Source organism: Vanessa atalanta, chromosome 27 (assembly GCF_905147765.1).
Source record: "Vanessa atalanta chromosome 27, ilVanAtal1.2, whole genome shotgun sequence".
In the NCBI taxonomy this organism is placed as follows: Eukaryota; Metazoa; Arthropoda; class Insecta; order Lepidoptera; family Nymphalidae; genus Vanessa; species Vanessa atalanta.
Window position 1 is genome coordinate 129,526 of NC_061897.1, and position 16,570 is coordinate 146,095.

The 16,570-nt window shown below is 42.1% G+C and overlaps 1 protein-coding gene across 3 annotated transcripts in view; it reads right to left on the bottom strand.

The window, feature by feature from the left end:
* Positions 1-6,834: 6,834 nt before the first annotated feature.
* The window catches only part of LOC125074155 (CLIP-associating protein), a 35,157-nt gene continuing 25,421 nt past the window's right edge, over positions 6,835-16,570 (bottom strand). Inside the window, exons 14-35 of one of the 3 annotated variants that reach the window (XM_047685392.1) lie at positions 16,244-16,372; positions 16,024-16,157; positions 15,433-15,477; positions 14,992-15,099; positions 14,690-14,818; positions 13,455-13,553; positions 12,903-13,156; positions 12,726-12,827; positions 12,299-12,430; positions 12,025-12,209; positions 11,257-11,373; positions 11,019-11,137; positions 10,805-10,935; positions 10,299-10,386; positions 10,003-10,128; positions 9,454-9,565; positions 8,948-9,049; positions 8,610-8,689; positions 8,106-8,250; positions 7,857-7,954; positions 7,278-7,771; positions 6,835-6,972 (exon numbers count right to left, since the gene is read on the bottom strand). In XM_047685392.1, coding sequence (XP_047541348.1) covers positions 6,919-6,972; positions 7,278-7,771; positions 7,857-7,954; positions 8,106-8,250; positions 8,610-8,689; positions 8,948-9,049; positions 9,454-9,565; positions 10,003-10,128; positions 10,299-10,386; positions 10,805-10,935; positions 11,019-11,137; positions 11,257-11,373; positions 12,025-12,209; positions 12,299-12,430; positions 12,726-12,827; positions 12,903-13,156; positions 13,455-13,553; positions 14,690-14,818; positions 14,992-15,099; positions 15,433-15,477; positions 16,024-16,157; positions 16,244-16,372 — 2,983 coding nt within the window. In that variant the 3' untranslated portion in view covers positions 6,835-6,918. Of the gene's footprint in view, positions 6,973-7,277; positions 7,772-7,856; positions 7,955-8,105; positions 8,251-8,609; positions 8,690-8,947; positions 9,050-9,453; positions 9,566-10,002; positions 10,129-10,298; positions 10,387-10,804; positions 10,936-11,018; positions 11,138-11,256; positions 11,374-12,024; positions 12,210-12,298; positions 12,431-12,725; positions 12,828-12,902; positions 13,157-13,454; positions 13,554-14,689; positions 14,858-14,991; positions 15,100-15,432; positions 15,478-16,023; positions 16,158-16,243; positions 16,373-16,570 lie in introns of all 3 variants that reach the window. The other 2 variants (XM_047685394.1, XM_047685393.1) reach the window with 2 other exon arrangements.

The following is a 16,570-nucleotide window of genomic DNA, read 5'->3' on the forward strand; positions in this document are numbered from 1 at the left end:
CATTGTTTTAATATAATGCGTATTAATCACTATTTGCTCAGCTGAGTACAGCAGACTTTGTATAGTTGTGGATACTCTTAAACAATTATATTCAACAGGGTCGGATTGAAGGATCTTGGGCAACGAATACGTGAGGAATTTTAATCATAACATCGAAATAAACGGTTGAAAAATGTTACGAACTTACTATATTTTTGTCTCTCACAGCTAAAATATATCGTGGATGCCCCAAGACATTTTGTAATTACAATCGAATAAACGCAAATCTATTCCCCCGTTCGTACAAATCCGGCCCCGCCCCTTAGATCAATAATTGCAAATTTTTACTTGTTTTAAATGTCTTTTAATTTGTTTGTAAGTATTTTCAATTAACAAAGAGAATTCTGATGAAATGACGTCAGAGTGACAATAACAAGATCAAATGAATATGTATTCACTCGAGTAATTAAAAGAGTCGAGTAACAGCTAATATCCTGCTGCTCGATGAGGATGTCGAGTGATGGATGAGTGGTAGTCACCTCCACAATCGAAGCCGCCAAAGACCTAAAAGAACTTACACACCGATTTGGCGAAAAAGCTAAATCAAGGGTACGAACTATGGCATCCGTGCTAGTGAACGGGTTCAACGAGAGCACAAAATGTAACCGACTGACGGTCGACGAAGCCCTCATGAACCACTTCGAAGCCAGCACAGCGAAGTAATGTTGCCCAGTAACAGTAATGTTAAACCAGTTGCCTTATATCGACGGAGAAAATCTGTTCGGAATGAGGTACTGCCGACCAAGCCTGATAACAACCATCAGCCGTGAGTTATCCTGTACGCACCGAAACCCCCTGGACCTCGCATATGCCATTAGCGAGGTCTACCGTAACATCTACTCTGCAAGCCTTATCGTCCACTCACTCAAAATGGAGAGATTCACTGACCCCAACATACCATCCGACCAAACCAAAACCCTATATCTGGCCCATACGCAGGAAGAAAAGAAACTCCTGATGGACCAGGGATACGGAAAAGGTGAAGGGTATCCACGAATCTCATGGACAGATCTACGGCGACGTTATCATAGTCCAGTCGAAGAATGTGAGGCTCCGCAAACACGAGAGTGTTCCTCAGGCAGTTGTGGCAATCACTAGACACACTAAATAAAAAAAAGACGCCAAAATGTATAAAAGTAAAATGAAAAAAGAAGGTACAGGCAACTGTGAGTCCGTGGATATTGTAAATTAAATTAAAAAAAAAAATATCCCACTACTGGGCCCAGGCGCTCTCTCCTTTTAAGGAGTTTGGTTGGTGCCGGTGGATCCTCGAGTCTAAAAATTAAACTTGTATTTATCGAGTATACTTTCATTTTTCATAACTCATTTCATTTATCATACTCTAAGGATATATTATCTATTGAGCTTTTTTAAAAGTATAATCGACTTAGAAAACTTTAATTCCAAAAAATAAATAAAACTAAGACGAAATTATTCAGGAAACGTTACTAATGTCTAAGGGAGTCATCAAAATAATAAGTCGTCGTTGGCTTAAAAATCATTTTAATCATAACTATTGTACATTAATAATATTCAATAATATTAATAGTTTTAAATAGTTACGGGTTGACAGCGAACACACGCACGCACCAAGCGTTACTTATATAAATGCAGTTTACATAACACGCTGTATACAATGTTTGGGGGGGGGGGGGAGCGGTTACGTTATACAGCACATCACAGAGTGTAGACAGCGGGTTTACTTTGACGATCGGACGTCACGTCGACCCCTTATAAGAGCAAATAATCTTTGGCGTATACATTTTTACATAGTCGTCATTTTGAGACTTGTTACTTTAAACATCTTCATTAATAAAATTTAAGCTTTCGTATATATTGAAAAAAATCACATAACATTCCCAAACCTCATGAACATAATTTAACAAATCTAAATCTTTCTATCCCTTTTATTTACACTCATAAGAAAGAGATAGCAATATTATCATATTGGATTAAAAATCAATACACTTAGTAATTTAGACTAAAGTTCCAACACAAATCAAAGCTACAAAAACCATGTTGTATATTTATTTCTTCAATGTATATGTATCTCAATCCAAATATATACACACGACAGTTGTGACGACAGATAATATCAGGTTTAATTCAATGATCGATCCCATTCAGAAATTTAATTCAAAAATATTCAAAGTAATAAGTCCCGGTAATCATTCTACGCTCTTATAACACAAAATTCTTATACAGCGTGTTATATTATTACTTGTAATACATCCCATGTCTTAGTTTAAAAATTAAAAAATTACGATTGACAAATATCAATGTGGTAACACTAAGAAAACATCTCTTTAATCTATGACATGGAAAGTAAAATTAAAAAAAAAAAACAATGTAGACAGATTTCAATGCTATTATTTATCAATTTAAAAAAAAAACACTTATCGTTAACGTAAAATTTTATTCTAAAAATAAATAATGCATTTGGATAGCGAGGGGTGAGAAGTCAATAATAATAATAAACTAAATGAAATTAATGATTTGTGATGTCTGTTAAAAACCTTTTTCCATCAATCGTATACAAAGTCAAATGAGATTCTAAGTGCTTTATTGAAACCTGCCTACGACAATGCTGACCGCGGGCTATCGTTGCGTCTCTTTCTACGTACAACAATTATCGCCATCTCACTCGCACGTCGCTTTTCAAAAACCCGACACATGAACCAATCACACTATAGCCAATCGCAGGACGAGTAAACACAAATAATTAAAATCATTTTATTGATATCCGTTATGAATTCTTAAACAAATGTTGAACGCAACTTTGGAAGTAAAATGGAAGTGTATAGAATTAGTAAAGTAGTAAATAAAGATATATATCTCAAGAACAGTTTGTAGTGCACAACATAACAGAAGTATTAGCAACTTGAACGAAATATTTCAATCTAAGGTTTGTTTATCTTTGTCCTCCTGCAATTGGAATGTACTGTACGTATCAGCGTCTCATAGTCGGTCAGCATTATATAGAAGAATATAAATGATTTAGATAAAAAAAGAAATATTAGTCTCTAATTATATTAAAGCGTTAATGAGAGAATGAAATAAAAAATATATTTAGTTACAAATCCGAACACGTATCGTAGTTTATTTATGAAAAAAAAATATCGCGTACACATTCAGCTCCGATATAAAAAGTCAATTTTCAAAAAATGGAACGTAATTTCGATTTCAACTAACCATTCGTTCGCGACCGAGTCTCTGAACGAATGCAACTGAATAAATACGCGAAGGTATACGTTTCAATTAGACCTACATAATTTAACACAATCTCTTTCACCGCAACTTAAAAAGAAAAAGTCAACTAGAAATCACAATACGTACCAACGATTACATAAGACTCGGACGCGTCGTGGTTTGACCGTTCGGTTGGTGGAGGGGAGGGGGTGTTCTGTTAATAGACTTTCAGTTCTATTCCTCTGCTTTTAAAGACCATATTCGTTTGTCTAAAATCGACAGTTTTTTATGCATTATATAGCAATTTCCAAATATACATATTTTAAACTATACACAAGATAATATTTCTTATAACGAAGTTCTGTAAGCGCGTTATGATTAGTTTTATTATTATTGTTAACGTAAACGTAAAAGTTTTATTTATAACATATATGTATATGCGTAAGGCGGTGGAAACATATACTATGTATATATTGAGTAGTTATTCAGACACAGAACGACCAAACCACGACGCGTCGATTATAAAACGGCGTAATAAAAGTTAATATATAGAGAAAACTAACATTTTTGAACCAACATTTGGTTATCGATCACATAAACTCGCCAAGCGTCTTTAGCGAACGTAAAACATATACATATAATGTACAATACAGTTACATACAAACATACAGACAGACGGACGCGGACCGGACGCGGATCGGACGCGGATCGGACGCGGACCGGACGCCGGGACCGCGGCGAGAGAGCGAGTCGCGGTCCGTCTCCCGTCAGAGTATCATACAATTCAATCGAGTAACATCGGCAAAGGCACGAGCGATCCTGACGCCGTTTTATAAAATAAATCCAGTTCCCCTTGGAATGGTCCATTTTCAATTGTCTTTCCATCTCCAGACATCTCTCTCCGCGTTTCTACTGTTCGCTTAAACGAAATCCGAGGGTGACGTCCATTGCAGTCGGTAATATATTTTGCTCTCTTTATAAGGGTGTTCGATTTACGTAAGCGAGCGAAAAGAAGAGGGGGGGGGGCTTCTAGGATTGAATAATATTCTTTAATAATAAAGGGAATAATTTTTATAAAATCGTAAAACTATCATCTACCAAACTTTAATGCTTGACAATGAAACAAAAATAAATGTTTCATAATGTTTCCTGTTTTCCTTTATACCCCCCCCCCCCCCAAGCCGTGCGTAATGTGCGCTCACCTTAAGTCAATATTAACATGTTTACAACGACTGGTTAGCGTCGCCGTTTAATTAAAACATTACTAATCTCAGAGGCATTAGTTTCATTGATAATATTATACATACATAAAAAAATGCACCGAACAGACCGACATAACGATACCTAGCTTTAATAAAACAACACTACACCAGCACTACGATGTCATAGTCATAATTTGCCCCGTGAAGTTAATAGCACAGAAATGTATGTAAAATAGTTGAGAAATATGTACAAAAATCAACCTTATATACCAAGAAATAAAGTCCAATTTCACATAAACAACTGTCTGTCTGTTATCAAATATTTCCAACTATTCAAACATACATTTTAATTCTTAGTAGGCTTAGTCTGTAGCAAAGCTGATGACTGTGATATCATTAAGATACTTGAACGGACCCCCTGCAGCACATACACAATGACAATGTTGACAATATATGTTGACAACTTACAAAAAACGTCACAACGACAATTAGTTACCAATATAACTGTGATTAATTAAGTTACGTCTCCAAAAGGAAAGATAAGTCTTCAATCGTCACAGATAAGAGTTACACGGAAGAGAAATCCGTTCAAATATTCTTAAACCGTGTGACACAACTATAAGGAATAAATCCAGTGCGTTCGAGACATCGTACACTTAATACTAAAGCGATTTTAATGTACGCGATCGTTTCGCAGTTTACAAATATTGATAATATTATAAATGTTAATTTGACATGACAAAGAGGGGGGGGGGGAGGCAACGGACTAGCGATGTGACCGCGAGACGATCGCGCACACGACACTAGCACATCGCGGATACAATTACTAAACTGTACATACCGTCCACATTGCAATAATTTATACAACATTACAGGAATTTAAGCCTTACCTCATAACATTACGGTCGATGTTTGAATGACTCACGTTTATTTATATATAAAGTAACGGGAATCGAACCAGTGATATTCGTCAGTCAATCAAACGCCGCCGTAAACCAACACGCCTTTATCGTATTATTTAAAATAATATCGAGAATGTTCCTAAGTTTCGTCTAGCATATACCAAATCAAAGTGTAAATCATCTACGAGACATTTTATTCCACTAAAGATATATATGTACATATATTACACGTAGCTATAGACTATTGTCATAGTGTTGAAATGTATTATATATATATGGGTTTTGGTATATTATATATATGTATATGATATTTTTGATGAAAAAACTACGTTAATTATTTTGTAGCCGCTATATTCATAAACTATTTTAGAGTCTGCTAATATATATCAATAATTAATCATATATATACATTATATTAGCAATATCAGCCTTAAAGACATCCGGTGTTACAGATTAACACAAATATCTCACTGAAGATTTAGAGGAGAGCTACAAACGAACTTCAACCACAAAGGTAGCAAGATAGGTTTCAAAATTAATTTTACGATGGATTTTGAGCTTGGCTTTATTTAAAGATTCATTTGTCAAATTCTACACATACTTACAAGAAATCGAGAGACTACATTAGAAAGAGACAGCATTATATAGTGACGTCACAGTAACTATTTAAAGAGAGAGAGACTAATGCATTAATCAATCTCGAGTGGAATAAAATGTCACCACAATCTCCATGTATTACTTGTACAATAAATTTAGTTACAGTCGAGAAGAAAACTCCCTGCCTCGTAGTCGTTTTAAATGTCTATGTATAATTAGAAAATTAGCCTAGAGTTATGTCCTATGTCATTGTATATGTATATTGTGTTAGCCCTTCCCTCTCGACTGTACTCCATGCCGGTCCCGCCACACGATCCCTCTGCATTAGGGTTAGTCTGAGATACTTCATCGACGACGGCAGATTGACAAAATGGAGTTTAATTTAATATTATTTGTTAGAATGCATATCGTTCATATCACGGCAGTGCGATTCGGTGAGAATTCACTTCGTATCTCACTCGAGAAATTTTCACAACCGACCTACGGTGATACGCCAATGTACTATAATTTTTGTCATGTATAATCTGTTTTCGTAAGTTTCGAGATTGATCTCACAGAATAGCGCTGCCGTGTGTCGTTTTATTTACTCATATATACATAATGTGCTCCTCCATTTCGGCAAACTATTGTGACGTCACGCGGTCACGCCCCTCGCGCGCACCCCCCGCGCCGCTCGCACACCACACCACAGCGATAAATGCGTTGCTTAGAAAAATATAACTACATCTCATAGAGGAGTCTCTACATTTATTTCGTATCGAGATCGCAACCTCCCCGGCCGACGGGAGCGCTACTGCCTCACATTAAAATAACGATAGTTGAATAAGAATATCATACATCGTTTTACAAAAGAATTCCGAGTAACGATCGAAAAGAACACTAAATGCAACGTAGGCTGAGCTCACGCAGCGGCGCGGGCGCGGGGGCGGGCGCGGGCGCGGGGGCGGTCAGTCGGTCTGCGTGCTGCGCGAGGCGCGTCGGGGTCGCCGCTACGAGTGCGAGCTGCCCTTGGCCGCCTCCTCGCGCTGCTTGCTGATGTACACCTGGCGGCGGGGAGACGAGATGAGTATGCTGATGTTACTTCGTCTCTCACGGCGACATTAAAATCTACTAATGTGATAATTATATTCTCCTGATCGATGTTTTCTATCGGAAATATATTAGGCACAGGTGGCATGGTAGTGTACTTGTCATTTGACGAGTGTCGACTTCTAAATTTCGGGCTGCAAATTGAGAATTTTTAGACAGAAAACTCCCCCATATCTGTCAGATTCCAAGATTGAACCAATGACCTCTGTTAGCAAACTAATATAATAGAGCTTCTCATTGCATGTAACGAGCGACGAACCTGCAGCAGGCGGTACTTGCTGACGGAGAGGTGCTTGAGGTGCGGCTGCATGCGCTCCTCGCCCAGCGCGAAGGTGAAGGCCACCATGCAGAACACGGCCGCCTTGCGCACCGCCGAGTTCTGGTGGTCGGCCAGCTGCCCCACGCCCTCCATGAGCTGCGCCACGGTGTCGTCGCACAGCTCGGCCGAGCGCGCCTTGGCCACCTCGGCCGCCAGCTTGAGCGCGCACAGCGACGTGGGGTAGCCGCGCGTGCGGATGACGGGCTTGAGCAGCGCCAGCACCTGCGCCGCCGGCAGCGCCGCCGCCACGTGCGGCAGGCCGGCGTCCACGGCGCGCATCACCTCCTTGCTGAGCGCGCCGTACGCGTTGATGAGCTTCAGCAGGATCAGGTCGAAGTACTCCAGCCACTGCGGGCGCGTCTCGGCGCGCCGGCACAGCCAGATCAGCACCTTCACGGCCTCCGCCGCCGCACGCTCGTGCGCCGAGCCCCAGCCTGCGCACGCTCCGCTGTACAGTCCGCTCGCACGCACGCACGCACGCGCACGCACGCACACCCCCCTCTCAGCCCGCATGCTTACCGGACGGCTGCTGCGCGTTGGTCGCGCTGTCGGCGTTCTCCTTGTCGGCCGCGTTCTCCTCGATGGACAGCGCCGCCAGCGACACGCGGACTATGTTCCTTTTGTAACATACCATCCAATTAATATTCGTAACAAATTATAATTTATCGCGACACAACTACTCTAGCCGTAACTTAGGCTACATGTGTAAACGCTTTGTAAGTAATAAGATTTAATTTTAATTTTACAAGAAAAAAAACTGCAACTCACTTGAAGTACTCCTGCGGACGGCGACAGTCGCCGTACTTGAGCACCTCGTGCGTGGCGAGCAGCAGGCGCTCCACCAGCTCGGGCGAGGCCGACGACACGTCCAACGTCGACAGCGCCTCTAGCACCTCTACCTCGCGCAAGCCAGCTGCGGACACAGACCATCGCAGCTTTAAGAGCAATCATCGTGATTTTTGTTTATAGCATAGGTAAGCATGAGTATAGCATAGGTAAGAATGAACTACCAGATGGTAAGTGGTCACCACTTCTCTGCCCATTTTAAAGATCCCTAAGATCGCCAATACGCCACTAACCTTGGGAAGATGAGGCTATGTCTCTTGTGCAATTACACAAGCTCCCATCAAATCGGAACTCAACCCTACCATCAAATGCAGCACCACTGACTTACTCTGTGGTGGGTAATTGTTAACAAATCAATTTTAAGAAAATAACTTGGCGTGCCGGACATCGGCCAGTATGGAAAAAAATATTGAAAGCAGTCCTTACATTTGGTAATGATCAATCCATTTTCGTCGACCTCGAAGGGCTTCACCTTGTCCCGGCCCAGGTGACCTGCGCTGTAGTCACTGCAATAAACGCCAACACCGTTTATACTTCGAATCAACTCAATTATCACATCTCTCCACACACAAAACATACCATGTTTCTTAAAAGTTCTTCTTGGTAGACAACCAGTTACATTCTGAATATATAGTCTATTTACATTTTATTTAAACTTTTAAAATAAATTATAATTATTATTATATAGAAAATATGTTATATGACTGTCTGTATGTAAAATAATCTACTGGAATATTGATATGTATAATGTATCGTGTCCTCACCCGTGACCGTAGTCGAGCCTAGCGTGGGGGGTGGGTGAAGACTCCTTGGTGCTGCTCGCCTCCTCGGAGCTGTCGGCCGACGCCGCGCGACCGATCATGTCGCTGCGATACGGAGAGATATTTGATTTAAGTCGATCGCTTAGAAATCGTGACACCGTGTCTAGTACACCAGAAGTAAAGATTAACTTCACGTTAATTAGCTGTTTCCTGTGACTTTATCTGTACCCATAAATGTAATAGGATAGTAAACAGCTTAAAAAAGGGTCGTTTTTTTTTAAATTTATATGTGGTTGGTGACTCGACCGCATGCGAACCAAGATGGTATATGCCTTGTATAATAAAATTAGCTCAGTCGCCCCCTATTGTGGGCCACAACCATATTAGTATAACTGAATTTGTGATAACTGGACATGATGGTATAAGGCCTAACGTAGTGCACAAGCATGTGCGCAACCAATTTTCCCGACTCAACCGGAATGAGTTCGGGTGGCGTGTGAGTCACTCACGCGCAGTGTCCGTTGGTGGCGGGCGCGGCGCCGTTGTGTCCGCGCGACAGCGTGGCGTCCGACATCTGGCTGATGCCGGAGTCCTTGCTCGACATGTGGTTGCCGCACTCCGCTGGAAACACACGGGTACACGTTCGTACTGTCATTTGTATGGCCTCGCCAAATTACAAAATTAACTTAAATGTATATTATACATTCATAATTTGTCATTGGAGTGACTTTATTCTTCGCATGGGTGGTATTTGTTAATATATATATGAATATATTTCTGTGTTCTATAGGTTGGGTTAGATTAGGTTGGATATAAATTAAAACTGGCACTCATAAAGAATTAGACACACAAACAAATTTTACCACTTTTTAATATTAATATATATAGTTACAAGGCAATATAAACATCTGTTTTCAGGGAACAATTATCAGCATTAAAAGCTTTACGTTTATTATATAACATAACATAACTAAATAAGTGCAGCATAGAAGCCCAACGAGCAAATTAGTGATTCCCACGAAACACGTGCTCTTTCTTATTCGAATGTATGATCTCACCGTTCGAGTGCTGTGCTGTGTACGTGTGTATCTCGTTGGTGGTTTTTCTGATGCGGGAGTACACGTCCTCCGCGTTGTTCGAGTTCGCGTTGGTGGTGGACGTCCGGAGCGGACTGTCGCTGCCTGCTAGAAGTCAGGTGTGGGATTAGGTGAGCAATGTTATTTAAAACACACTTTAACATAAACAACAATCAGATTAACAGCAGAATAATAAAATTCAGGTTTGTAAACAAAAAAAAAGAATTTCAAAGATTCAGTAAACGGACGAAGGGTTTGCATCTGAATATAAGACGTACTGCTAGATGTGCGGCGCACGTGCTGCTGCACCACTCCGTTGACGAGCGCCTGCGTCTCCGCCGGCAGCTCCGACATCAGCGCTGTGAACTGACGCGCACGGGAATGTTAGCACGGCACAGATAATCACTATCAGAGGTTTTGATTGAGTAGATCGCGTGTCTAATTTATCATTCTCGCTAATTAAATGATGTGATAAGTTTCACTTTTATTTATAAAAACCTACAGCAAGGCGAGCAGGCACCATCTTCTATTGAAATATTTAGGACACGTATAGGTTATCGTCACATACCTCATAAGACGCACACATAAAAGCGAGGTCAAGGTTTCGGTGACCCGAGATGGCACTGTGTACAGACAACTAAAACGAAGGCCGCGGTTTCGACCCCACGCGACCACCACGATCGCGTGGAGTCGAAACTCAACGTAAAGTCGTTCGTGCGGAGGTGCGGAGGTGCGTGCGGAGGTGCGTGCGGAGGTGCGTGCGGAGCGGTGCGGCGGTACTCACGGGCACGGGGTTGCAGTCGTACAGGCAGGCGAGCGCGCGGCGCGCGGCGTGGCGCACGTCGGCCGCGCGCGCGTCCGCCGCCAGCGCCGACACCTTGGCCAGCGCGCGCCCCGCCGCGCCGCCCGCGCCGCCTGCGGGGCACGCGTTAGCGTCACTGGGCGGCCCAGCACGTCGCAAGCGACGGGAGCGGCTGCCGTTCGTCGGCCGGCCTTACCGTGCAGCGCGAGCGCCAGCCCGCTGGGCGTGCAGTAGTCGTGCGCGAGGTCGGCCAGGAACCGCAGCGCGGCCACCTTGGTCTTGGCCGTCGGGGCCGTCGCGCCGTCCGCCAGGAACCTGGGGCACGGATGCGGTACGTTGTACTACTATTCGCAATCGAATACATTTTTTCTCATTCTGTTTCTTAAATGTAATCGTAGTTGATTATCTCACTTGTAAACGTGGAGAGCGCCTACCTGAATATATTGTGCAGTTGGAGTTCAGCCGGGAAGCATTCGTGTATGACGTCCAATGTCTTCATTATCTTACTCTGTACGGAACCTAGGATATCTGTGCCGAGCTTCATCAGCAATCTGTGGACAAAATTACAGCAAATTATTATTATTTTTTCTTTAATAAAAATACACCTCAAACACTACTCGACTATCTCGTTAATCTAATGCGGAGTTTTAAGGGTATAGCCCGACGTCCTGAGATCGATTCCTCAGAACAGGTTAATAATAAATTTTATTAGATTTAACTGTCAAAAATATCCAACCAAAAAAGTGCAAGTGTGTGCAAATGGTAGTATATATTCACGGGATTTCAATTTCTCTCCGCTCGTGTTTAACAGACAGATTACTGTCCCATCCAACAATGAGATTAACATAATAGGAAGTTTCCGTCCTTTGGAATTAGTTACAGAGACCGAAATCCGGTCCGAAGGACCATATTTATACACAATTATATGTGCTAGATGAGAAGGTGGAATAACTGTATGAATGATTTTTCAAGTAATTATTTACATGCATTTAGTGTATCTTGTAAAAAGGTTTTTTTTTTTTAAATTGACATTTGTTTATTTTTTAATTTGCAATCAATCTACGTGAACTTTAGGGTAGGTATCACATACTGTGTGAGTAAGCCAGTGTAATAAATGATTATGAGCGGTGATGACCACTTACCCAATATCAATATGGCCCATTTGCTCGTTCGCAAGCTATATAATAAAAACAATGAATCACCTAAACATGAGTTGGTAGAGCCAGTCACGCAACTGCTGCCAATGCACCAGCAGCAGTTCGCAGACGGCGTCCAGCAGCAACGAGAACACCTTCGTGTGGGCGTCTACGAACATCTTGTTCAGCAACTCCGTGAGGCGCCGGAGCTGCTCCTCCGTCAGCAAACGACCGCTGTTCAGGTAGTTGGCCTGAAACAGTCATGGTATTAGCACGGTATATTTCAAAAACTGCTATGCCATTTCGTGTCGTATAACACATGCATTAGCCGGGTACTCACGAGATGCGTGAGGCCGTCCTTGCGCTCGGTCCAGTGCGTGCAGGCGCACAGCGCGATGATGTCGTCGGGCGGCGGCGGCGGCGGGGGGGAGCTCTCCCAGCCCAGGCGCCCCGAGCCCGACCACGACACGCTCTGCGGGGTGTATTTCTTAATTATAATATATGAAATTTAATACAATTAAAACGTTTTATTTCGGTTGAATTTTCCAAGAGTGACTTGACTGTTAAATGTCAGAGTAAAATTCAAGTTTAGTCAATGAAATGCGAATGTGAATTATTTAAATTAAAAGGTCATATCTTCTGCCGTCATTATATATTTCCCATCACTGGAATCTTTCAACACTTCTCCGTTTATACTTTTAGTCGTGAACAACGTAAACTAGTGACCAAGACTAATAGTATACGTGAGCAGAAGTTAGGGCACTCACGTCATGTCTGCGATAAGAGTCTAAGCTGCGCTCCGAACACACACTGGACGCCTCGGAGTCGTCGTCTCGCCGCACCTCGCAGGCCGAGCTGTCCTCCGGGCTCTGCGGACAAGCGGAGGCGTGAGGTGCATCGTTGGGGGGCGGCGGGGGCGCCGGTGGGGGCTGCCGAGGGCGTACCCGGAGCGCGGCCTCGGCGTCGCGGCTCTGCTGCAGCAGGCGCAGCGTGGCGGCGGGCGCGCGCTGCGGGCGCTCCACCGACTCGCGGCGCCGCAGGCTCACGGCGCCCGCCACGCTGCTGGAGCGCCCGCTGCGCGTGGGGCTGGTCTCCCTGGAGCCGGCCAGCGAGCGGGGGATCCCCGAGGGCCGCCTGCGGGCGCTGGACAGCGACACGGGCCCGCTCCGGGACGATGGGGATGATGAACGGGATGTCGCTGAGGAAAAAATTCCATCACAATCTTATATATCCACACAAATAGGGGAAAACACCTCAATAGTGTCAAAAATATCCAATATTAAAAAAATGTTTATTAATATTGCGTGCAATCATTTGTTTTAGTATTAATATATTTTTTAATTTATAATATAGTTGCCTATTATTTTGGTAACGATTTGCATCCCAAACTATTGACTGGAAGACATCTCACATTGAGATCACTCAAATTAACTTCTTAAGTTAGTTTTTTTAATATTTATTATGCATACAAGTAGGACATAATTATACAAACTTACGTTGCGATTGTGACACACCCGGGCGAGACCTGGAGCGGCCCACTACTCTCTCGGGACTCGGAGGGACGGCCGCGCTCACTGGAGACCTTTTAGCTCGGGCTGCAATTATTGAATACATTTAATCATAACATGAAAGTGTCTCAATCATAGAAAAGATTATAGATAGATTTATTTTATCTTAAAACATTTAGTGTGGAAAACAAAACAGTTCTATGACAAGTCAGACTGTTTAAAACGTGCTGTAAGTAAGGATGGCAAAAACAAATGTGAATAATTTGAATGAATAAACATTAAATAATAATTTTATTTATTTGATTTATTATTAGCAAAAATAACTTCTCTTGAGGCTCAAGATTCTAACGCATTATACAACATAATTAAAGATAATTATTGCTACATCCTGAGCATGTTAGGTTTGGCGAATTGTAGAGTAAGAACTTATAGATCGGATGGTATTTTATTTAAGTTATAATTGTTGGTGAGTGTTCGTAAACGTCTGAACGAAAACACTTTTATGTCAAACACACAATATATTAATTTTGTTGTAACAATAATGAATAGCTGTCGTGATAAATAGCTTTATTAATATTTTTAGTAAACTTAGTTTATATTAATATTTGACTATATTATATACCAATTAAATATTAAATAAAAGTGCTGCGAGGAAAAGTAACACTCTTTTACACGAAATATATTTTTAGATACGTAGAGTTACTTGATAAAAATAATGTTGAAGAGTCAAATAAAAAAATCGATACTATAACCGCACATCGTAGACTTATGTACGAGCAAAGTTAAAAATACTCTTATAGTCAACGATATTTAAGGTTATTATTATACTTCGACTATATTCATTCAATAAAAGGTAAAGGTAAATTTATGAAATGGATAGGTCTGCGATGTGCGCTTAATAAATAATGTTTTGTCTATTTATATATGTACCTTGCTGGGCGACCTCCCCCTCTTGACGATAGCATATAAAATGTAGCATACTGTTATTTTTATAAAATTAAGAACACAGAGTAAATCAGAATTTGAATCAGAGATATGTTCAGAAAATCATGGAATTAAAAGGAGATATCAATATTGAATACATGGGATTTTCTGTAACATAATATGCAGCTGAATTTCTGTAGTTCGCTTTCCTTAGTCTCGGCCCAAACTCATAGCATATGTCGAAATAGCGTAGAACAGGACGAGTGAGGTTCGGGACGAGGGGGGGCGGGTGTACTCACGCAGACTGGCGGTGCCGGCCGCCACCTTGGAGCGCGCCAGGTGCGAGTAGAGCGCCCGCGCGCGCGCGCGCTGCGCCGCCGCCGCGTCCAGCGCCGACACCGAGCGCGCCGCGCCGCCCGGCGAGCGCTCTGCGGGCACACCGGCCTTAGGGTACCGCTCGCTCCAAGCTTATATCGACTTTGTCTTTGTTACTCGTGCTTCTTTATTACTAAGGTAATCGCACTCGTCGCCGCGAGTCGACGACGGGTTAAAATTATTCATACAAGGCGAACATTTAAAACGATATAAAACGCTATTCGACCTCTCATGGCGACCGGTATGTGCGAGATGGGAGGTCTCTCCTGCGACGCTCGCCTGCGTCTCAACGAGTTGGTCCTGCTGACGCCGGACACTAAGTTTTCGGTTGAGGCTTACGTGTTCGATTAAAATAGACCAAATTGTATTGCGACAGAGTTAGATTTACCGAATCCATTGCAGCGTGAAAAGAATAATTTATAAAAATTAATCACTTTATAATTCAAGGTATATATTTTTATCCTTATTACTGTGACAATTACAGACATTATTTAAACACTATACTAAGTGCGATATATAAGCAAAAAATCATTTAATTTTCAAGTAAAACTTTAATATTAAATTATTAACATAGATGGTTTAAAATAAAAACGAAATATATATAAAATAATAAAATTTGTCATTTATTTTTCTATCAGATCTTTTAAAGTATAGAATCATCCGTTACCTGAGACGCTCGCCGACGGGCTCCTCGGGCTCGTTACAGTTCTGCCTGTGAATTGATAAACGATATTATATTTACCGTACCTTTATGTAAATTAATAAGGAACTGTTTCTATGAGCTTGGGTTGACGCGGCCACATTGGTCAAAATCGAAATAATATTTGATGTTCATTAAGGATTGTTAATTGGAATATCGGCGAAATCGTTATGGAAACTTGGGAAGTCAAAAAGTAGATATAAGTAGTGTAGGGTAATAGTGTTGTATTATAAATATAGCAAGAACTGTTTGTAGTGTGTAATATAGGGGAACTAGTAACAAATCACGTGAATGTTGATTTAGGTCCAGTTTATTTCTATTACTCAGCACCTTTTAATTAAAAATAAGAGACCGGGCAATTTTAGTTTCCATTGAAAAACATATATTAAATATGTAATTTTACTGAGTTTGTTGTCGGTTCTTCTCGGTAGAATCTACATTCAGATCCGTTGGTAGCTTTAATTAATATAGTTTTGTATAATGACGTTTCAAATGAGTGCAGTAATCAAAATAAACATTATCTAATAGGTGAACAGTGATCATGGAAGTGGTGGTCACCGGTGGCGATGGTGTGCAGGCTGTCGAGGCTGCCGAGCCGTTCGCGCTCGATCTGCTTCTGCGCGGCCACGTCGAGGCGGGAGAACAGCGCCTCCGCGTCCTCCGGGAAGTGCCGCTTGTACGCCCAGTACGCTCTGCGGACACGAATACAGCGCGTCACACATCAGGGGGACCCTCAAACAGTTCGATGTACAACTTAAAAAAATAATGAAATACTGACTTGCGTCCGTAGTTCCTGGCGGCGCCGTCTGCGTCCGCACAGACACGCCTAATGGCGTCGCGCATGACCGCTTGCTGCTTCTCCACACTACTGGGGCTCCAGCGCTCCAGCAGCAGCACCAGCACCTCCCTACAGGCCAGACTCGAAGTTAAAAACAACTGCGGTTCATTCGGTTCACCCAGCTAGCTTATCCGGTTACAGAAGAGTCAATAAGTTAGTAATAAGTTGTTTTCCAATCGGGATATCTTTCGTAGCAGCCCAGACTAAGGCCTTGAGAAAACCACACCCTGCAGAGCGCTCTTAAAGCAGTCGCTGTTGCGTGTGATA